The 23,120-nt window shown below is 61.1% G+C and overlaps 1 protein-coding gene and 1 long non-coding RNA gene across 3 annotated transcripts in view; one reads left to right on the plus strand and one right to left on the minus strand.

The window, feature by feature from the left end:
- Positions 1-22,791, minus strand: part of KCNB1 (potassium voltage-gated channel subfamily B member 1) — an 81,796-nt gene extending 59,005 nt beyond the window's left edge. Inside the window, exons 1-2 of the mRNA XM_081289633.1 lie at positions 22,272-22,791; positions 20,333-21,064 (exon numbers count right to left, since the gene is read on the minus strand). Coding sequence (XP_081145759.1) covers positions 20,333-20,899 — 567 coding nt within the window. The 5' untranslated portion in view covers positions 20,900-21,064; positions 22,272-22,791. The remainder of the gene's footprint in view (positions 1-20,332; positions 21,065-22,271) is intronic.
- Positions 107-6,504, plus strand: LOC308646545. 2 transcript variants are annotated; one of them, XR_014021421.1, is made up of 3 exons: positions 107-210; positions 1,969-2,130; positions 4,512-6,504. It is a non-coding gene; the product is annotated as an uncharacterized lncRNA (long non-coding RNA). The 2 variants fall into 2 exon arrangements; XR_014021422.1 differs by lacking the exon at positions 107-210 and adding an exon at positions 384-781.
- Positions 22,792-23,120: the final 329 nt, after the last annotated feature.

A 23,120-nucleotide genomic window follows, 5' to 3' on the forward strand; every position in this document is an offset into this window, starting at 1 on the left:
CCCGTGCAGGCCACTGCACCTGGCATTCAGTGCAAAGCCACTGTTTGCACACCTGGCTGGCCCCACGCGAGCTGTGCCTCTGAGATCTGCAGAGTCTGGACTGTGAAGACCCGAGGGGAGATCTTCAGAACAGGCCTCCCAGGCTGACAGGCCCGCTGGGGGCCTCTGATGGAGGACAGGACGCGCTGGCTGGAGGACGGAGCTGGGCAGGTGAGGTTACAAGGGGAAGAGAGGCGTGGCGGCCTCGAGGGGCCTCACCTACCTGAGACACGGAGGATGGGGAAGGAGGCATGACAGGCCAGGGGACCAGACAAGGCAGAGGGTCCTGGGGAGGTAAAGCCTGGCCTGCAGCCCCCATCCCGGCTGCAAAAGGCACCGCAGACTCAGTCCCGCAGGGCCAGAGAGGAACACTCTTCAACTTCAGCCACGCCAGCTCCACCCCCCGCCTGGGCACAGCACTCTACAGTGAGCAGACCACTAGCTGTGCACTGTGAGGTGGTGAGTCAGAGACTGAAGGCCACACAGCCTGCACTCATTAGGAGATGTTGACTAAGCACCTACTACGTGCCAGCCCTTAATCCCAGTGCCAGAAGACTTCCAGAAACAAGCAGAACCCCCGTCTCTCAGAGCACAGGTTCTGGGTGGCCGGGTGGGTGGGGTAGGAGCTCAACGTTGCCATGGGACAAAGTAATCAAGCGGGGAGAGGGCTGAGGTGGAAGCAGCCGGTGACAGAACAAGGCGTGCAGATGACAACAGGACCAGCCTCTGTCGAGGCCCAGCGGTAGGTTTGTGGTGGGAGGTGGGGAGACATGCTCAGAGAGGAGGGGGGTGGGACCGACTGCAGGGCCTCGTGGACACTGTATGGATTTTGCTTTAGCAATGCGTGAAGTGGGGAAAAGGACTCAGGGGGGACAACTGTGCAAGCAGGTGGCAACGAGGACAGGACTGTGACAGTCCAGGGCAGTGAGGGCAGCAGCTGGGTCTGCAGTGGGGCTTCTCAGCTCGGCCCTGGCGACAATTTTAAGATTGGGACTGGAACACGCTTTGTTGTGGGGCTGGCCTCACTAGTGTCTGGAGGACATCTGCTCACCAGATGCAGTAGCACCCTCGCCTCTGTCGTGACAACCAAAACTGTCTCCAGACATTGCCAAATGTCCCCTGGGGGCAAAATCACCCCCGGGTGACAATTCTGGCCTGGCACAGGGATCAGCCAACTACGGCTCCCAGGACAAATGCAGCCGCGACCTGTTTGCCCAAAATGCAAGCTGAGAACAGATTTCAGGTTTCAGATGGTCCCACTTTCAGGGATTATGTAAGTCCCTCCGTGGGCAGCAAACTTTGATTGTTTACTCTCTGGCTCTTTAAGAAAGAGCCGTCCAACTCCTGATCGGGGTGTTAATGGGGCGATGAGAGGAGGAAGGAGGTGGGGAGGCCTTGCAGGCAGGGCGCAGGGTTGGCATGGCGAGTGGGGCTGGAGCTAGCACGGCTCTGGGTTTTGACCTCTGCTCCCCCTGGAGATGCTGAACGGGGGCACTGGGCAGCACGGGCTTGCAGTGGGCAGAGCAGCTTATTTGGACACGTCAGGTTTGAGGAGCATCAGACACGTGGACAGTCAGGGCAAGATCACCAGTTCGGAGCTGCAGGCTCAGCTCTGTCTTGGGCTAAGGACTTGGCCTCTCTGGGCCTCAGTGTCCCCACCTGCTGAAAGGCATCGGCTGGAAGGTACCAGCCCTGTGGCTGGGTCCCTGGAGAAGGGGGTTTGTGGTGAACCCCAAGACACAGGCAGCCTGCTTGCACTGCTCCTGAGGACGCCTCCATCAGGAGGGACTGAGGTCTGAGTTAGGAAGGCAGGTGGGGGCTTCGACTCTGGGGTCTGGGGGGAGGTGGCCATCTGAACTGCCCGGGGCTTGAGAGGCCCTGCCAGGGCTGGGGAGCCTGGTTAGGAAGACTGTGGCTGTCCCCCTGCAGGAGACTCACAGGTCCCTTCAAGATCACACAGCCCGGCAATGGGGAAGCCCATTATGCCAAAGGGGAGCCCGAGAGGACTGGATCCACACAGCTGGCGAGCGTGGAGCTGGGTCAGAACAGCTGGCTCGGGTGACCGAGGCTGACTGAGCTGGGGAGGGACAGGTGAGTGGAATTTCATTGCAGGACGCTAACCCGGCTGGACCTGGAGATGGACGAGTTTCCTTCCAACTCATGAGTGTGAAGCGACCCTCCCCAGGCCCTGTTCAGCTGATTCCTTGGAGGAATCTGTGACAGACACCCCTGACCTCCCAAGGAGCCCCAGCCCCCTCGCTGGTCTGTCCTGCAGCCCCGTGGGCTCGCTGAGGCCCCGCGTGTGTCCACGTGAGACGCGTCTGAGGCTCTGAAGTCTGGGTTTCTCAATCTTGGCCACACGGTGGGATCACTTGGGAGCTTCGCAAAGCACCAGGCCCTGGGCCCAGCCCCAGAAATTGGGATTTAATGGGTCTGAGGAGTTCCAAAGCTCCTCAGGTGATGCTCGCCTGCCCCTCAGGGGTAGGTGACCTGGGGATGCAACATTGACTCGGAGCCAGAGGGTGCCATCCCCTCCAATCCTCCAGGGGAGTCCCAGGATGAGGCTAATGGGGCTTTGACCTGATCACAGCACTGGCTCCCCTTCGACCCAAAGGCAGGTGTCAGGCCCCAGCGCCCGGCTGGAATTTCACAGCAGGATTTATGGGAAATGGTACCAATTCTTTGTGACATTAAATTTCCTTCTGAAACAGCTTGATTTCACTAAGACAAATGAATTAATTTAAAGAAGCGCATTACCCATATTCTATTTTGGGGATTTATTGGACCTAATGGTGGCCTGAGCCCAAGCGGGTCCCCTAGCTCTTGTCCTCCTCTGGCCACAGGTGATCACAGGACCCAGGTGTGTCAGACAGGAGCCAACCTTGGGTTTGTGCTGGAAGAGCTGAGAGAGGTTCCCTCCCTGGCCTTCATGTGGGGGGAGGGAGTCTAGAGGCCGGTCTTGGAGGAGGTCAGACCTGTCTGTCCCAGGCCCCGGGGGGAAGGACAGCCCTGGGTTTGACCCACACACCCACACGCAAAATGGCACAGCTTCCAACTAAACCACGGTTCTGGTGACTTCTCTGGGATTGGCATCAGAAGTTCTCCTTCCTAGGTTTAGAGGCTGTGTGTGGGAAGCTGGCTTGGGTAAAATTCTAGAGAACCCATAAAGCAGCCTGAGTGGGGGGCCTTCGCACAGCTGCAGGGGCTGCAGGGGCCACCAGCACAGAGGCCAGAGGGGGCACCTGGCCGTGGGAAGGGACTTGGTGCCCAGGAGCAGGAGTGGGCTCAACAGTAGAGATGTGCCCAGCAGGCTCCCGCGTTCCCTCTCAGCACTGCCAGGAAAGACAGGAGGAAGGAAAAAGAAAGCACTTGGCGCCCGGTCCTTTCAGAGGATGAAGACCCTCTGGCTGGAGTGGCGGCTGGGCATTCCCGCGGGCTCACCACTCGCCATCCCGAGGGGCGCCATGTTGGCCAACTTTGACCAACCTCCGAATTCAGTCATCTGTGCACTCACTCGACAAGATCTCAGGGTGGATAAGGGGTAGGCAGTGCTGGGCGCAGAGAGGCGGGGTACCCGGGACCAAACCCCAGTCCTGGGCACTCCCAGCGCAGAGGGAGGGGCAGGCAGAGATCAGGTCACAGTGGGACAGAGGCCAGCGAGAAAGGTGGCCTAGAGGGGCACACAGAAGCCGGACAACCCATATCTGGGGGATGGAGCTTTTCGGAGGAAGGTGGCATTGGAGCTGGATGCTCCAGGACGGGGAGGCAAACACGGGGTGGAGAAGAGAGGAAAAGCATGTGCCAAAGCCCAGGGCAGGAAAACACTGGTACATGGAGATCAGTGGGGCCAGAACCCGAGCCAGGAGCAGAGGTGGGAGGTGAGCAGGGAGGTGAGAGCCGCCTCACTCTCCCAGGGACTCGGAGCACGGGCCACCGAAGCAAACCAAAGGAGAGCGTCCAGTCCGCCCTCTGCTGCCTTGTGCCATGAGGATATGGAAAAATCCACTGCCCTGGTTTTTGCAGTTTCAAAAATATAAAACATCCATAGGATTGAGGTTGTTTCAAAAGGCACTTCTCTTGTGAGGAACCCCCAGTTCAGGGAAGATAATCCAGAGTGACGAACCTAGGAATCCAAAATCAGAACAAGAGCATCTCATGATAAATTCTCAGGAAACAGACCAGCGCCATCACGGAGGGAATGGATGGCATCTATTCAGGGAAGTCAGGGGAGTGGTGGTTAGGCAGAGCCTTAAAAGATGAGTAAGAGATGTCACAGAGGCCAGGCCAGTGGCTACAAGGTGTTCTAGCCAGCCAGGCCACATGAGCAAAGGCCCTGGGGTACAACCCAGAGCAGCCTGCCAAGGGCCTGAGAGAATTTCCAGTGTAGCTAAGAGAATGAAAGGCAGAGGTGAGATGAGGGTGGAGGACGGAGATGAGGGTGGAGGACGGAGATGAGGTGCTGGTTCCTACAGGACCTTGTTGGCTGGAGAAGGATCTTGGAAGTTCTCCTGAGAGCAGCAAGAAGCCACCGCGGGGTTCCTGCCTCTGCTCTGTTGTGTTCCCTCACCCCCAAGATGTCTGTCTGGACTCTGGAGTGACCGGGAGCTGGGAATAGGAAGACAGCCATTCCTGAAACAAGAACCTACCAGCACCCACTGTGTGCTCGGCTCGGCTCTGGACGGCGGAGCCCCTCTCCGCGAAGCTGAGGACGCACAGGGTTGAGGCCCTAGAACCAGGGAGGCACAGACTGTCCCAGGCGGTGACAGCCAGGGAAAGACAAGGCGGTGAAGGCGCGGCGGTGGGGGTGGGTCTGAGCCCGGTGCCAGCGGAAGGATCCAGCCGTGGCTCTTGCCAAACCCCTGGCGCTTGAGAGATGGTTTCCAGCTCCTCCGCGGCAAGATCAATCAGCCCTCTCCGCTGGCATTTGTGGTGACCACAGCCACCAGCAACCCTCCCGCTCCCTGCACCTGTGCCAGCCGCAGCCGGTAGCCACAGCCCCGGGATCTCCCTTTGACCCCTGCCCCATGCGTCTGCCCTTCTCTGGGGGACGGCGGTGAGCTGCCCAGGCCCCACGGTTGGCAGGGCCGCCCCCACGGCCTGCTCCAGGGAGGCGTCGCGCAGAGAGCATGGCTCCAGGGTCCGCCAGGGTCCTGCACCTGGGGAGGAGGAGCTGGCAGAGTGGCGGAGGTCTGGGAGCCCTCTGTGGTTTGATCTTCGGGAACTGCTGCCAGGGGCAGGGGTGATGAGGCCCAGCGACCGCAGGAGGGACCAGCTTCACCATGTGACAAGCAGGGAACTAGAGCGCAGCTCCCAACACGGCATCTGATGGCATCTGCCAGGATTCTGGTCCCGAGCACCACGAAGCACCCTACTTTGAACCTCAGAATTGCGGCCCTGGACATGTTCCAACGTCGCCCGCGGGGGCGTCAATCATGAATGGCAAGGCTCCCGCCACTCCTTGGGCCAACTGTGGATGCAGGATGGCCGTGTCCTGACCTTGAACCCCGGAGTTGTGACCTTGAATGGTGGTGTTCCAAAGACTAACAGCACAGCGTGCGGAGCTGCAGAATTCCAACCTGACACAGGATTCCAGTCCGGACCTCCAGGGCCGGGCACCTTGGTGTCCACTGATTATCTCCAACACCCAAGGTCCCCTTTGGGAAGAGCAGCGCTGCGTGACCCAGGAGGCCCGAACACCGAAGTCCACGGGGAAGCCTCCACAGTTCCTGCTGCGGGAATAAGCCAGTTGCTCCAATGACGACGGCGATGGTAAAAAACAGCAGTGAATCCTGGCTCAAGGGTGTCGTGTGCCAGGAGCTTGGCTTCGTGCTCCACATCCCTGTCCCATGCAGTCCTCTGGACCGCACCGGAGCTTGTCATTCCCAGTTTACAGCCGAGGATTCCCAGGCTCAGAGGTGGCCCAGTTTGCTGGCTCAACAGGCAGCCCTCCTCCGACCACTGGGTCAGCGGCTGCCGCCCCTCATTGGCTGGTATGTTCCAGATTCACCTGTGAATTTCCCAACTTGCGTTGACATCCACCAGGGCATGAGCCGCCTTGAGCTTGGGAGCCTCGTCCAGCTGGGTGGGATGTCACCTCGTCCCAGCTGGGTGGGACCTGCACCCTGGGCTGTGCTGTGGCCAGGTGTAAGAAGAGGGCCGGGATGTGAGGACTGATTTTGTGTCAACCAGGTGGTGCTGCAGGGCGTCCAGGTCCAACATCTCCAGGGTCTGTGTCTGAGTCTTCTGGATGACGTTGGCCAGAAGGTCGCACCGTCCCGTGTTGTTGTGCCCCAGCAGCCGGGAAGCGGGTGTCCTCCTGCCCCAGGACGGGGATTTCCACCCAGGGCGTCCCTGGGGGCTCAGATTTTAGGACTTGGACTGAATGACACCACCAGCTGCCCGGGGTCCCCACACCAGGGGACTTCTCAGCCCCCGTAGTTCCTCATAATAAATCGCATGTGCGTATCTCTCTTGTTGTTTCTATTTCTCTGGCGAACTTTAGCAGGGGACCTGTTCTGACTCCCACACCCCATCCCCTCTCCTCCCTCAGGTGGAAGGGCTCAGAGGCAAGAAACCATCCCCCCTCCATTTCAGTCTATTGCAGGGGTCAAAACCAGAAGCCCCAAGGCCAGGCATGGTAGCACACGCCTGTAATCCCAGCAACTCCAGAGGCTGAGGCAGGAGGACCACAAGTTAAGAGGCCAGCCTCAGCAATTTAGCAAGACTGTGTCTCAAAATAAGAAGGGCTGGGGGCGGGGTGTAGCTCCGTGGTGAAGTGCTTGCCTCGAGTGCAGAAGGCCCTGGGTTAAATCCCAGCACCACAGAAAGACAAAACCATGAAGCCCCAGAGCCTGTGTGTGGGGCCGGGCATGTCCCCCAAGAGTGTTTAATGTTTTAAAATTACTTCCCAACATTAAAAACTTGGGAGAGCTGACCACAGACCTGCTGCTCCCTGCTGCCCTTCTGGGGCAGAGGCTGTGTGAACTGGCCCCCTCAGGCCTGCCCGGGCCTCTTGTCCTCCTGCTTGTTAACAGGGGCCCCATGTGCACCCCTTGGCAGGGACCTGCTTTTCCTTTGAGGGATTCTCTGGAGCCGAGGGGTCCTCCTGGCCATCTAGGGCGGGGCTGGCTCCAGGGCGCAGGCCCCCGCTAAGTAGGGAGCCCCTGGCTTGGGGGCTCTGTGTGCCATCACTGATCTGTGACCAAGAGGCACATTTTTGGTTGGCGTCCTGCAGATTCCGTCAGCTGGCCCTGCCGCTGGGGCCGTGGGGAAGTCGGCCCCGACCCCGCACACCCCGTCCCAGGCCTGTCCCAGTCTGGGGTGGACACCCCTTTGGACGGCCAATTCTCTCAGCAAGAGATCAGCAAGGGACTTTGTTACAAAGGGGACTTGGGGCAGCTTCCTGGAGGAAAGGAGACAGAACAAGGGACTCCCCGGGGTACTGTGCATAGTTTTCTGGCGGGTGGAGAATGCGCCATTCGTCCCTCAAAGTGTGGGGGAGTGGGATGGCCAGGGAGGATGGCCATGGGGGAGGCCAAGGGAGCGTCTGGCCTGCAGCCATGCCTTGGTGCGTGAAGAGACCCAAGAGTCCCCACCACGGAGGACATCAGTGGGGAAGAGGGCGGCGCGGTCTGGGGCAGACCTTGAGAAGGAAGGACCTGCAGGCACCAGGGTGCTGGTCCCGGCCTGTGCCACCTGCCGCATGGGCGAGGACAGGGGAGGAAATGGAGGCCCCAGGAGACCAAAGGTCTACCCGGATCTCGTACCACGGCATCCCAACTGTGCACCCAGACCAGCCCTCTCCCACGCACCCCGGAAACCAGAGACACAGAGCTGCTTGGCCCTCCTTCCCTCCCCCTCTCACGTCCCTCGGAGTCCCCCTCCTCTGCACCAGGCCCCAGGTGACTTCAGAACACGGATCGGCACAGTGTTCCTGGACAGGGCTGGGAAATCGTGCGAGTGAGGCTTTGGGCCTCCCGTCTGGAAGCAGCCGTGCACATTCCCATAAAACTGCCTCCCCGCCCCCACCCGCTGCAGGATCCAGACGCCAGTAGGGAACGGTCCTCTGAAATGTCCTGCTTCATGGGGGGAGATGATGCCAGCTCAGAAGAAAGCAGAATACAGGAGGGAGCGGGGACGGTGCCGGGGACGGTGCCGGGGAGGTGGACGGAGGCCTGCAGAGGAAAGCTCACTTCTGCAGTGTGGGGCAGAAGTCAAGTTCAGGTTCGCGGCCAAGGCCTCCAACATGGCCCGAGGCCCTTTCTGATGGGGCCCTGTTGCTCTCCATCAACACACCTTGCTCCTCCCCAGGCACACACCCTGAGTGGCCTCCTTTTGGTTCTCTGGTGTTCAGTGCCCACCTCCTTCTGGAGGCTGGAGCTCGCTCCAGGCGACGTGGGTTACTTATTTACTTATTTATCCCCACCCCCTCCGTCTCTCTCTTCAACCCGTCTTTGGAGGAACCATCTCTTTCCCATTCTCAGTCTCTTGAAAACGTCAGCTCCTGGCCTTGACATGTGACCCAGACCTGACTAATGATGGGTTGGGGACGGACCGATGAGAATCAGCCTCGATTTTGCTGAGACCATTGAGAACGAGACCTGCTTCTCCCCAGGAAGGAAGCCTGGGGTTGCAGGAGGCCGTCTTTCCACCCACGTTGGCGCAGCCTACTGAGAAACCAACACAGAAGAGCAGCACCTAGGTCCTGATGACATATTTCAGCCCCTGGATCCAGTCTTGCCTGAAGCCTTACCTAACTCAGGGCTTTTAAAAGCCCATCTGAGCTGCATTTCTGTCCGCTGCAGCGGAAGAATCCTAGAAGGTACACAAAGGCTTCTCAAGTGCCTGGCACTAGCGTCGGCCGCACCAACCCTAGGCCACCCTGAAACAGGCGCACACACCCACAGAAAGGGAGAAGGACCAGAGAGGCCTGGAGGGGCAGCCTACTTTGAGACTGCAAGGATTGCCCCGGGAATGGGAGGGGACTGAACCAAGTTGCAGTCACTGTTTCAAGGGACATGAAGGATGTGCAGTCCTGTCCACAGGGAGGAGACGGAGTCCTCAAGCCGTCAATACACAGATTGGTTCAGTCTTGTCATTTCATCCAGAAATACTCAGTATGTGTCTAAAAGGTCAAGATTTTGAAAACGCTATTGCACAGCGGCTCTGCCCGGGCCTGCTCCGCTCGCCGCAGGGCAGTGGGGGTTCTGACGGCGGAGAGCACTGGGCCACCCCTCATACCTCCACCTGCGTCTCTGCTCCTCACAGGTGGCTGCCCGGTGACCCTGGGCTGCCTCTTGGGTACACCTGGCTCTGTGGATGCCGAGGCAGGGCTGGCCAAGGCCAAGGCCCGAGGATCATCTGGGCCCTGGGGAGCATCAGTGGACACCTCGGCTGTTCTCAGAAGCTGCTTGGTCCCAGGTCCGTCACCTGGCAGATGTGGGACCGCCGTAGGTGACATCTCACCCTCAATGTCAGGTTCTGCCCTTGGCCCCCAGAACACAACGAGGGCTCTCTGCAGGAAAGTGGAGCTGAGTCAGTTCTGCCTCTTCTCTGTGAATGAGGGAAAGGCACCTGTCCCTGCCCAGGGAGCGTGGGGACAGGGAAAAGGCAGGTAGAGACAGGAAGGGAAGGGGTGGGCCTGGGTGACCCTTGCCTTGTAGTGAGATCCCTCCAATGGGTCACCACAAGGTCAAGTGCATTTGTTCACTTCTGTGCTCAACAGATCTCCACTGACACCACGAGGACATTTGCCCAGTGCTTCATAGAGCAGCCCTGGTTGCTGTGAAGCTCCCCAAATTATAAGTTAGGAAACTGAAGCCCAGAGAAGTTAAGTCACTCCTGAAAGAGCACACAGCGCCCATGGGGCTGAGCAGGGATTTGAACCAGACAAAGGGGCGGCACGGCCTGGGTTTGTGACCTTGCTGCCTCTAGGCCGGGCCTGCTCCCCGTCCTCCCAATGGTATGAACGTCAGGCTTCCAGAGCACAGAGGGGGAGCCGTCCACGCTGCTGAAGGGGGCTGCGGGTGTCACGGGGAGGGTTAAGAAGGTGTCACAGAGGAGGCGGAGGGGAAGCCTGGCCTTGGGGGTGAGAGAGAGGAAGAAAGGGGCGCAAGGCAGAGGAGGGATCAGCTTGGGAAGTTGGGTGCAGCCCTCGGGAAGGAAGGAGAGGCAGGGGCTGCACAGTTGAGGACGGTGGTCTCTGGGGCCTGGGGAGGAGGTGAGGGTAGAAGGCTTGGCTGGGCCTGAAGAGCAGGTAAGGAGTTGGGGCTCTGTGGGCAGCGGAGGGGCTTTGGATGGGATGGTCAGCATGAGCACCTGGCTGCTCTCCGAGGAGGCACTGGTTGGGGAAAAGTGGAGGCAGGGAGGCCAGGGTGAAGGCTCAGGGATCAGAGGAGAGGTCAGAATCCCGTGGTGACCTGTGAGGTCCTCTCTCTGGTCTCACCTGCTCCTACTTCCTGCTGCCTCAGGGCTCCAGCCACAACAGCCACTTGAATGTCCGAGAGGGCGGTGGGCACCCCAGGGCCTTAGCACCTGCTGTTCTCTGCACACGACACTCCCCCTCAAGTGTCTGAGCACCCTCCTCCCTCCCTCCCCGCGGGCCTCTGCTTAACTGGCACCTTCTGGGCAGGGCCTTTCCTGAGCCCCCTGGCCAAGCCCTGCCTAAGCGCTGTCCCCGCCCTGCAGCCTTTTCCCAAAGTGCCCCCAGATATACAGACTGAGGTCAGGCCCAGTGGCGCATGCTCGGAGGCTGAGGCAGGAGGGTCGCGAGTTCAGAGCAGCCTCAGCCACTTAGCAAGGCCTAAGGAGCTCGGTGAGACCCTGACTCTAAGTAAAACACAACTAGGGCTGGGACCTGGCTCAGGAGTTGAGAGCCCCCAAGTTCAATCCCTGGTACCCCCCAAAATACACAGATTGGTTCAGTCTTGTCATTTCATCCAGAAATACTCAGTGTCTGAAAGGTCAAGGTTTTGAAAACGCCATCGCACGGCGGCTCTGCCCCAGGCCTCCCTCTGTTCACCGCTCCCCGACTGCAGTAGCCGCTCGGTGGGCGCTGGCCTCTGTTCTCTGCCCGCCCAGCTCCCAGCCAGTGCCCAGCATGCAGCAGGAGCATAATAAAGCTCACTGAACGCATGGACACGACTGGTCGAAACCCAATGGCTCGTGGCCGACTCTGCGGGCCTTTGTTACGGTGACCATCTGGTTCCTACAGTTCCGCGTGGCCCCGGGGTCGTCAGGCCACTGTACAGAGGAGGAAGCTGAGGCTCGGCCGGGACCAGGCGGCCCCCTGCCCTGCTGTCGCCTGCTCCAGCTCTCGCCCTCTGGCCCCTCCTGGCCTCGCGGGCCTCTCCACCAGCATCCAGCGAGCAGAGGCCGGGAGGCTGCAAAACATGCTTGTGCACGGCGGAGGCCATCCGGCCCCAGATGCAGCCGTGCTGGGGCCGGGCAGCCGGGCTCCGGTCGAGGCTCCAGGCCTCCATGGTGGGCTGAGGACCAGGCTTCCAGCAGCGGATGAGTAATGGCAGGTCCTGCGGCCACCAGACCCTTCTTCTCGTCAGGTGGTGGCACTCTGTCTCCTCCAGGACAGTGTGGCTCCTTCAGTCACGCTGCCCCGGTGCCCGGGGTCCTACTCTGCGGCAGGCACTGAGAGGCGAGAGTGGAGGAACCCATCAGAGGAAGACGAACAGCAGGTGGGGGCAGTGGACAGTGCAGGGGGCTCTTTTAAATGGAGTGTCCCCCTGAGGAGATGGCAGTGGGGCTGGGCTTGATGGATAGGGGAAGCGAGTGTTGCAGCTTCTGTGGGAAAACAGTCCCAGGCAGAGGAGGAGCCTGTGCAAAGGCCCTGGGGCAGGAGGGTGCCTGGTGTGCCTGAGCCCCGGTGAGGAGACCAGCACAGGAGGAACCAAGTGATGGAGTGGGAAACTGGGGGGGAAGGGGGCTGGGACTCGCTGGGCCATGGGCCCTGTGGGTAGATGCTGGTGAGGACTCGGTTTTTCCGCGTCTGAGATGAAGCCACAGAAGGTTTTGACAAGAGAGTGAGCGGCTGGGTGGAGGAGAGACGGGCAGTGGGAGGCGGCCTCTGCAGTGGTTCAGGCAGCAGAGGGGCGGCAGGGCAGCAGTGTGTGGTGAGAAGTGGCCACATTCTGGACACCTGTCACTCACACACTCATACCCCACCAGGCTTTCATGGGTGGGAGAAGGGTGGTGGGGCTGTGCTGGGTGGTCACCAGTGATGTCCACCGCAGCTGGCTATGGCCCCTTCCTGCCTGCCCAGCACTGTGGTAGCACCCCCGACCCCACCATCCGGGTCGTCCTCCCAGGCTGGGCTTCACGGCCCGTCCAATGCCTCAGACTCAACAAGGACAACAAGTGGCCCTGGGAACAGGATGGCCAGGTGCACAGGATGGAATCAGCCCTTCCCTCACCCGGTGCAGAGGCCTCATGTACAACTAAACTACAAAACCCTCAGAAGAGAACCTGGGGGAAGCCAAACCACTGGCTTTGGCCGTGATTCCTTGGCTCAGGTCAAGAGAGAGAAATCGATGAGCTGACTCAGCAGAACCGAGTCCAGCTGGGAGGCCCGGGCGCCGTCCCCAGCCCGGGGAGCAGAGAACGTTAAAGCTACTGTGCGTCAAAGGCCACACAACAGGCCCCAAGCCACCGGAAGAAGACGAGGACGTCTCTGCTGACCACGTGCGATCTGGTGTTTGGAACGAGGTGTTGATTCAGACGCGTGGTCACATGTGAGGAGCGCAGCGACAGCAAGGCCCACTGACACCGGTTCTCCAAAGAAGACGCAAAGGACCGCGAGCTCCTCGCCAGTCGTCGGGTTTCTAATTAAAAGCCCAGGAGACTCGGCTTGTGTTCGGCGGGAGGCTGCCGACGAGGATGCGGGGACAGCCTGGCGGGTCCCCGAAGAACTAATGACAGAATCACATGTGCCGCTCCCGGAACACACCGGGAAGAACCCGAGCATGGACTCCAAGAGCCACTGGTGTGCCCGTGTCCCCAGCGGCGCGGGTCACACCCGCCCAACAGGTGGAAGCCACAAGGGCCCACAGGTGACCAAAATGACCAACTCGATGTGGGGTGGGCGTGGGCAGACTGCTGGTCAGCCTCCAGAGGGAGGGACACTCGGACTCGCAGCACACAGGTCCTAAGGACACTGCGCTAAGTGAAAAGCCACCAAGGAGCACAGTAAGGCCCCAGGCGTCTCCCAGAGGCGGAACTCGCGGGGACAGGAGCCGCGGGCTGAGGGCCGGGCAGCTGTTGTCCATGAGCAGAGGCTTCGGTTTTGCAAGACGGAAGGTTCTGGAGCCGGTGAGGGTGCTGGGCCGTACGCTGAAGGGCAGTTAGGACAGCAAATCTCATGTCACTGTATTTTGCCACAATTTGGGGGGGAGTCCCTGGGGGTGGCATTTGGCCTTGGCCTGGTGAGTCTCCCAAGGCCCAGGTGGCCCCGGGGTGTGCCCAGGAGGAGCAGGCTCCACACTGGGCCCCATGGCACCCGCTCCCCACTCTCAGAGGGGTGAGGTGCCGGGGACTCCCATTGCCAGGGGGTGGGATCAACCCAGGCGGAACCCAGCTCTTGACGTGGGGCTCACACGACCTCATGTCCTCTTTGTGTGTCACCAGAACTTAAGAATCGGCACCCTGGATATCATCGGTGTGTGAGTCCTGGCCCCGATCCCACCCACCCCATGTGGAGGCCGGGTGCTGCCCCTGCCCTGAGCCCCACCTGGCCACGTCCACTCCAATCGGAGGTGCCACAATCATGACACCCACAGAGGGAGGGGGGACCTATCAGTCTCCATCATCTACTACATAATGTTTGATGCTAACCTGTGTCCCCAGTGGTCCCATCTGGTGGTGTTTGGGGACAAGGTCATTCTCAACCTGGGACCAGGAATACTCTGTAAGGTGGGGGACACCGACAAACCTCTCATCTCCCCGACTTCTTCACGTGAAGCTGGGACGCTAGGGCTGCATCCGGGAGATGACATCTCATTTTCTGAAGGTCACTGGCACAGCCCAGAGGTCAAAGTCAGGGAGTCCCCGGTGGGCTCCATGCCAGCCGCCCACAGCCGCGTGACCCTGGTCCAGCCTCGGTTTCCACAGCTATGCCACGAGGACCAGGCCCTTCCCTACCAGGGTGACTGAGGGAGCCGGATTGAAAGTGGCGTTGAACGTCCTTCTCACCGTGCCAGGCCAGGGCCGGGACCAGAGCCGAGCTGTCGCAGCTGCTGCTGTTTACGAGGAGACGAGCTGACGGGCCCCAGCCGGCCCTGCAGCCCCTGCCTTTAAGACAATCCCGAGAGCGCGCTGGGGGTAAGAGGTGTCCGTGGCCCAGGGGACAGGTCACTGGTTGGTTTTCCAGAACTGGATCCTAGCACAAGGACCTGAGTAGATTCTATGGGAAGTGATTCCCGAAAACCTTGGTAGGAGAGCGGGGAAGAGAGGGTGACTAGGGCGTGTCACCAGGCGCGTAACTGCTGGGGACAGCGAGAACCTTGTCCTGCTGGGGAACCCGGGAGGCCTCCTGGTGACACCCCCGGGCAGAGCTGGGGCACTCACACACTCCTCCGTCAGTCAGGAGCTGGGGGCAGTGGCTAGGGGAAGGCTCTAGGCTGGCGATAGCACATGTCATTTTATAAGAATAATCATATTTTGAAAAGGAGCTTGTTCATCTTGCACGATTGTCAGGAGGATCAAATAAAATGAGGATTAACAACCACAACCACCACCTTGCAGTCCCCGAGGTCCTGGGAGAAGCCAGCCCTCTCCCAGGGCTTTGTGCACACTGAGGCCTTTACCTCTGTGGGGCCGGCCACCGCCCTCGGCCTGCGGTGCCTGAGGAGCCGCACAGGGAGCTGCGACAGGGAACAGAAGAGCCCACCCCGAACCTGGACCGTGCAGCTCTGACCTCAGGGCCCCCACGCAGGACGTCATGAATGTGCCCAGGACACCCAGGGCTGGGTAGGCAGTTGGTGCCTAATGCGTGCTTGTTCTCTTCAGTTAATTGAGCTCTGGCGAGCCGCTCCCTGCTGCTTTTCGCTTCCCAAGCATTTCCACGGCCTCCAGCCCGGGCGCTGGGGCTTCTCCAAGCCCTTGAGAGACCAACTGCCAACGCACGTCCTGGCCAAGTGTCCTGGGGGACAGAGACCCCTAAGCCTCTGTGGGGTGGCGCTAGGGGTCAGAAAGGCCTGGGGGTTGCCCTGGACCTTTCCCTGATTTGCCATGTGACCCAGGCAGGTCACGGAAGCACCTGGGGCCTCCGAGTGTCCCTGATCAAATGACGTAATGGGTTAATGGAGCCTGGCTGCGAAACCCCCACAGGCCATCTCAAGTCACCCTTGGGACAGCCCTGGGGGCGGGTTTGTCATCACTCCCGTTTACACTTAGGTGGTCAAACTTGGGGCTGGGGACCCACAGCCGGCGTTCCGAATCTCTGCCCGATCGTCCCCCAAATACAAACAGCCATCTGGGACGTGCAGGGCAGCAAGAGCCTCGGCTGGGTGACTCAGAGCCCGAGGGCCCCTCATTTTTCCTGAGAATCAAGCATGAACCCCCGGCTCAGGCCAAGGAGGCCGCAGAAGAAGCAGGGGACCCCAAAGGACCACGGACCCCACAGTCAGCACCAGGGCACGTCGGCTGCCGAGAGGAGTTGGGGAGGACCTGCCAGCCCGCTGCTGCCCGCCGAGGCGCCCGAGGGCCAGGCCCGGGGGAGCGGCTCTAGATGGACTTTTTTTCTCTAAATGGCCCCCATGGCTGCCTCTCTCTAGTTCCCACTTCACGGTAGGAAACTGAGATGCAGAGGACGAGAGGGACTTGTCCAAAGTCACACTCCTGGGAAGAGGAGTTGTCCTCAGGGCTGATGTGGGCGACCCAGGCCACCACAGGACACCGTCCCTGAGCATGACCCCACCTTAGAACAACAGAGATCCGACCCAGGCACTCCCTGGTTCCAAGTCCCACTCAGTGAAATCTCACTGCCCCGTCCCCACAGCCCCGAGGTGGCAGTGGCTCAGGGGATGAGCTCAGAGGGCTTAAATGCCCTGCCCCAGTTTCCAGGGCTCAGGAGCACAGGCCTGGGGACCAGAGGAATGTGGACCAACCCGGCTCTGCCGCTCGCACTCTTTGATGAGCGTTTACTGAACGCTGAGCTGAGCGAGCTCGGGCAAGTGGCCTCCGCTCCTGCAGGAGGGTCTTGGTATCACTGGTCAAACTCTTCCTTCCCTTGTCTGGAAGAGCTCAAGGCCTGCTTTCCCAGCTTCCCCTACAGCTAAAGCACGAGCGTGCGGCCTGATGCTGGTCAACAGGATTGTCACGAAAGTCTGCTAGGATGCTCCGGGGAAAGATCTCCCCCCAAGGAAAAATAGTGGAGAAAATGCCCCTCTTCCTGGGTAGGACATCATTGGGTCTACATTTGAGGACTAGAACTGGGCAGCCATCTTGTGATGTGAGGCTTCCAGCTGAGGACCAAGTCATTGGCAGGGGATGGAGGAGTAGAGTCTAGAATCCTGAGGTCATCATGGAGCCAACAACTCCGCCCTACCCCAGTCACCCTGGAAAGTGGGCTACACGGGATGATTCACCTCCTCTTTCCTATGGAAGCCGCCTGGACTTTTCCATTCTGTTACTTACAGCCCAGAGCAGCCCTGCTGGGTGCAGCACCTGATCAGCTCGCTGGAAGGATTTCGGTGAGACAGCGCACACGAAGTCCCACTGACCGCGCCCCGGCACGATCAACAGAAGCTACTCTAGAAACCTGGAACTTCCAGAGAAGGCAGACACTCAGGGCCGGTCCAGTGGGTGCCCTTCGCTCCACCGAGAGAAGCCTAGAGTTCTCCCAGAAAGCCCAAGTCCAGTGGCGGCCCAGCACCTCTACAGGGACACCGGGTGGGGCTGACCCCCTCCACACAGGAACCAGTCAAGCCGCCTTCTGCCTAATGGGTTTTGATTTTTGCTCCCCTGACAGAGCAGCGGAGGCCTGTGCTCTCCTTTGCTCGAGTTGCCAGAACATCCCATCAATTATTAACGCTGTCTCCGCTGTCCTGGTCCTGCAGGCAGAAGGAGTAGGTCTGGGGCCACCCAGCCCACCCGGCCCAGAGGAAGGACTCTGCTCTCCTCACCCAACACCACCTGCTCTGCCAGGTGCTGGGCTGAACCTGGACAGTGTGGAGGCCGCAAGCTGGGCCTCCACTTCACAGGTGGGGGGTGGGGGGAAGGCAGGGGAGGTGGGGGAGGGGGAGGGGGAGGGGAAGGGGGTGGGGTGGGGCGCTGGGAGAGTTGAAGAAACCCCCTAAGGTCAGAGGCTGGGGAGATGGCGGAGCTGGCCTAGAGAGAGAGTCTGTCCTTGTCCTTCAGCATGGGACATGTGGCCACGTCTGCACCTCACAGTCCCCTGGGAATGATCCCCCACTTGTCTCCATTTGTGGCTTCTGAGAAAGGCCAGGTGTCCCATCTGGGGGGCTGAGGCAGGCCAAAGGCCCAGAGGACACGCTCGCCCACAGGCGGGCAGTGAGGTCGGCAGGTTCCCAGACCCCAGACGGCGGCCATCTGCGCGCTTCCCCCACCGTCCATTCACTCACTCCCAGGCAGCTCCTTGGAGCAGCTCTTTGGAGCGCCTCTGGGCCAGGCACCGCGACGCCCGCTGGGAACCAGGCGGTGCATGGACTCCATGGCGCTCACACTCCTGTGAGTGTGAAACAGACACAGGGAAGCAAACATGATTCAAAGGGTGCACAAGGCCCAGGCAGGAAAGACAGCATGGTGTGGCCGAGTGAGGGGAGGGGCCTCGATGGACAGGAGTCAAGAAAGACCTTCTGTGGCCACTGCTCAAGTAGAGAGTGAGGGCCAACAGCTGGCTGTGGAACAGGCTGGGGCAGCACATCACAGGCAGCGGGAGCAGCAGGTGCAAAGGCCCCGAGGTAGGATAAGGCCTGGCCTGGGTGGGAACAGCAAGGAGGTCAGTGGGACCAGAATTGAATGGACTAGAGGAGAATGGAGGACATGAGCTCAGAAAGGTCCCGAGGACCAGACTCTATAGGCCCTCGAATGCCTTGACAGAGTCTCGATTTTATTCTGAATAGCTGGGAAACCTCGGGAGGATTTTAAATAGATGAATAATGTGATCCAATTTACATTTTGAAAAGTTCACTTTGGTGGTTGTGTGGGGAATGGCTTGCAGGGGGCAAAAGTGGAAGCAGGGAAACCGGGGAGGAGGCTGAGGTACTTAATCATGTGGAAGGAACAGGGTGTTCAAAGTCACACTTGGGTTTGAATTTCTGGCTACTCCTCTTAGCCTGCTGTGTGACCTTAGGCAAGTTACTTCGCCTTTCTGAGCCCCACTATGTGTTAGGTATTTTCTCAGTGGCAGTCAGGAACCTACACTAGAGACAGTGGGCCTGACCACCTTCCTTACTTCAGCCCTGGCTGCAGAAAATCCTAGACGGTCCATCTGCCAGGAATGTGAACTGACAGCCTAGTCTGGGATCATGGAGAGGTCACCGAGCTCGTCCCCGTGGTGAGCGGATTAACCCGAGGGAGAGGAGAGGCTGTCTGTACCCAAACATCGCTTCCTGAAGCCGGAGCGCCTGTGCCCTGCCAGATGGCAGCACCAACGTGCCCTTTGCCTGCTTCTTCCCAAGAGGGAGGGCACCGCCCATCTCCTGCCCCTTGATCTCACGTTTTGGGACAGAGCGGGGAGGAGGGAGCGTGTGCTGGCACCTCCAGGATGTGCAGTGGTGGGACCTGTGTCAGGCCTGGAAATAGCAAAATAAGTCTGTTGATCCTAAGCCGGTTAGGGGTGGGGGCCTCTGTGCTAAGAGGGAGGCTTTCTGGACACGAAACCCCGGGGCAGGATTACGGCCAGTGGCTGCCCACAGCTTCCGGGGGGAAGTCAGGTCTGGGAACCTCCCTGTCCTTTCTAGGGTCCATGGGCAAGGCTCCTCCCACCTTCCTAGGGGCCGCCCTCTCCCACAGCGTCTCCTGGGGCAGCCAGACCTGGGAAAGGACCCACACAGTCCTCTTCAGGCCAGGGGCCAGTGAGGGGCTAACTGAGTGACCCCAGGCTGAGAGCCTAGGCTGGATGGTCCCCAGCTCATAAGTCACAGCTGAACACGAGGACGTCCCCTCCCCCTTTCCTTGTGCCATGAATCTGTTTTCCTGCCCCCCCCCCCCAGGAGTGCATCATCTTCTCCCAGCTCAACCTTGCTGGGTGACCCCAGGCTGAGAGCCTAGGCTGGATGGTCCCCAGCTCATAAGTCACAGCTGAACACGAGGACGTCCCCTCCCCCTTTCCTTGTGCCATGAATCTGTTTTCCTGCCCCCCCCCCCAGGAGTGCATCATCTTCTCCCAGCTCAACCTTGCTGGATCTCACCATCAACCTCTCCCTCTCCTGGACCCCCGCAGTCATGAGCACACTGTGATCATCTACCCCTACGCCCTGCCCGCTGGCCACATGAGGACAGGCCCCAATTCTCCAGGCACCCTGAATCCCTGCCAGACTCAGATGAGCTGCCCAGCAGCCGGTCACCACATGCCATGCCCTGGCCCCTGCCCCTGCCCCGGCCATTCCCAGTTCCATCGACTTCCACCGTCACCAGGCAGCCTACGGGGCGGGATCAGACGCCTCCCTGCCCCTTCCTCCACTTTCTCTCCAACTTTGAAATGCACCCCCTCCTCCAGCAGCAGCCAAGGCACCTTTACATGCTGCATCAAACCACTACGGGAAGAAACTCACCAAACACAGAAATAAAGAAAGAGCCAGCAGCCCTCGTCCACAGACCCATGCCAGCCGCGGGCACGGTGTCGTCCACCCACCCCTCAGTGTCCCTTTGCCGCGTTTTCCTTAATTCTGCTAAGACCACCCGGCAGAATCTCTGCATCCTCCAACACACCTGGCAGCTGCTTTTATTTCTTCCTGGGGCAAGAGGGGTTGCCAAGAGCTGCCTTCTCCAGCCTGGGCTTGGGACTTAAGGGAACCAGACCCAACTCTGCCCCGGCCCAGCAAGCTCCATTTCCTTCCGACCCCCTGCTTTCTGGCTGTGGCTCTTTATAAACCCTGTGAATCACTTCCCCCAACAAGGTGGGCCAACAAAGCACTGAAACATCAAAGGTCAGGCCATCAGCGCCCTTAGGAGAAGTCAGAGGGTGTGGGTCCTCACCTCTGGGACTCAGCCAGAGCCCCTCTCCTACTGGGCTTCATCGTGGGGAATGCAGCGGAGTCCCCAGTCATGGCCCTCGCCCGGGTTGAGTGCCCAGGCCCCCAGTCCGGGACCCCAGCCTCACCTTGGCCGCCACGGAGGAGTTGGGCTTCTCCAGCAGGTCCCAGAGCTTCTTCCTCTTCTCGGCGCAGCACGTGTTGTCGAACTCCTCGCCCTCGCGCTCGCGCAGCGTCTCGGCCTCACGCTTGAGCTCCTCGTTCATCTGCTCCTTCTTCTGGTGGTAGCGGGCCTGGCAGCAGGACTCCAGGTAGATCTCGTCGATGCCCCAGTAGTCCAGCTCCTGGCTGAAGCTCAGCGCACACATCTCCTCCATCATGTGCAGCCGCCCGGTGCGGTAGAAGTTGAGGATGGAGGTGAAGGCGCCCGGGTGGCGGTCGAAGAAGTACTCGTTGTCGTCGAGGCTGTAGTCGTCGCACACCTCCAGCAGCGAGTCGTGTGTGTTGCAGTCCCGGAGCTTGCCCAGCCGAGTGCGGGGCAGGCGGTCCAGGGTGCGCCAGAGCACCTCGTGCGCCAGCCCCCCGACGTTGAGGCGGACGCGCCGCGAGCACGCCTTGCTCCGCACGATCTCCATGGGCTCGGGCGGCAGCGAGCTGGTGGAGCGGGAGCCATGCTTCGTCATGCCCGCCGGCATCGCTGGTCCGGCCGCCCCCGCCCCCCCGCCCCCCCCAGGCCGCTGTCACTGGACGGCAAGGCCCTCTGCCGCGGGGGAGGGGGGCAGGGAGCGCTGTGGGCTGCTGGGGTGCAGGGGTTCGCGCGGGCGGGCGTCACGGCCGCCTTCTCACCTCCATCCCGACGGCTGCAAGGCAGAAAGCGAAAGCAGACGCGGGTCAGCACACCCGGAGCTGGGCATGGCTCCTCCCCGCCTTGCCACTGGGGTCCCCGCAGACCTTGACCTTCGCGGTTTAAGCGGCTCAAGGGGGTAGGACGGCTGGACGCTGTCCCTCCCGCCGGTGCTGAAGTCCGCCCCACCCCATGGACGGAGGGAGGGGCCGCCCTTGGGGCGCGGAGAGAGCCCCAGGAGGAGCCCCTGGACCCCCGGAAGCCCTACCCCGGGCTTCCGCGGCCCTGGAGCGACCCAGCCACTCGGGGCGCTGTCCGCCCCGTCGAGTGCTGAAACTCCCTTTCCTGTGGGTCTCTTGTTTGAGTCCTGAACCTGGCCCCGCAATGTGGAGGGAGGGGAACAGCATGAAAAACTTTCTTCCTTCCTTCCTTCCTTCCTTTTTAAAATGACTTCTCATCTTCCACCTTCCTTTGCTGGAGATAACCAGGATGGGGGCAGGGGAATGGCAGAGGGTTTGCTTTTTCTAAATCTTTAAAGATCTGGGGGAGATTCTGGGGACTTCCAGATGCCCACCTGTCAGAGGTCACCGTGGGCAGCGTGTTCACCTGCCCCTCTGCCCCGGAGCGACCCCTCTGCACATATCACCGGGGCACCTCGGGAGCTCGCTCGGGCGACTGGGTGGGCCCGAAAGACGCAAAGCCAAGCCCCTTGCGGGGTTCCGCCCCTCCCTCTGCGCCCCCTACCCCACCGCAGGAGGGGCACGAGGAGTGCTCGGAATCCGCTTGCTCCATCCTCCCCTCGCTGCTGCTCCTCCTCCTCCTCCTCCTCCTCCTCCTCCTCCTCCTCCTCCTCACTCCTCTCCTGCGATGGCTTTTTATAACTCCGGGTTCTGCGCCTTTCCCCGGGCTTGGAAGGGAAGGGGTGGGGGAGGTGGGAGGCGGGGAAAGGAGCTGAATTTTCTGGCCTTTCAAAACGTGCCCTCCTTCCGCCGCTCACTGGTGATTTCGGGGGGTTCCCCGAGCCCACAGCATGTGGAGCACACGCCCTCACCCCTCGCCCCAGAATGGGGATCGCGCGTCGCCTCGGGCCCCAGCCCTTGCCCGCCCCCCACCCCCAGCTTGGAGCCGCGGAGCCCGGGCAGACCAACAGGCCGAGCCGCGGCAGGCGAGCCCCCTGCTCGTGTCCCCCCGTCCCCGCGCCGCCCGCGCGCCCCAACACTCACCCCCAGGGCGGCCGCCTCCCGGGGCCAGGGACCGCGCATCGTCCCGGCCGCCCGGGCGCCCCCGCCCGCGGGCAGCGGCGGTCCCGGGGCCGGGCTGGGCCCGGCCTACCCCCGCCGGGCAGGCGACGCGCCGGGGCTGCAGGCGCCGCGGAGCCGGGCGCGCTCTCCGAGGCAGGGGGCGCGGGCGGGCGCGGGGCGCGCGGCGGGCAGGACCGCGGTCGGGCGGCGCCTCCGCCACCTCCCGCTCCTCTCGCTCGCCCGCGGCGGCGGCGGCTGCCTGGGCGAGATCAACAAGTCGGGCTGAGCTTCGGCGCCGCGCTCGCCGCGATTCTGTCCCGCACTTCGGAGCGCCGGGAGTCGGCACCGAGGCGGGACGGCGCCACCTGCGGGTCGGAAGCGCGCACGCCGCTTAACTCCTCCCTGCCCGGGCCGCCTGCCCGCGAGGCCGGGGGCGCGCGGGGGCCTGGGCCAAGCGCAGTCGCCGGGCCACCGGCCCTTCCCACCCCGCTACCTCCACAGCCTGCCCGCAGATCCCGCCTTCTCTCCTCCTGCCATCGCAGGGGCTGAGCGCCTACTGTGTGCAAGGCACCAACAGGCGTCTGGATACAGCTGTGAGCCAAACGCCAACATCCGGCCCCGTGGAGCTGCCTGGAGACAGACTATAAACAAAAGTGAATGAATGTGTCAGTCAGGAATCAGCGCAGCCGGAGAGCGAGCCGGGAGGGGGCTGGAGCTGGCGGGGAGGGCAATTTAAATAGCCCAGCTCTAGCCAGCTTGCATTCTAGATCCCCAAGATCTAATTCCAGATCGGGATGAGATTCTAGTAGCGGAGGGTGGACATGAACACCA

Source organism: Spermophilus citellus (genome assembly GCF_964194105.1).
Source record: "Spermophilus citellus genome assembly, chromosome: 4".
NCBI classification, from domain to species: domain Eukaryota; kingdom Metazoa; phylum Chordata; class Mammalia; order Rodentia; family Sciuridae; genus Spermophilus; species Spermophilus citellus.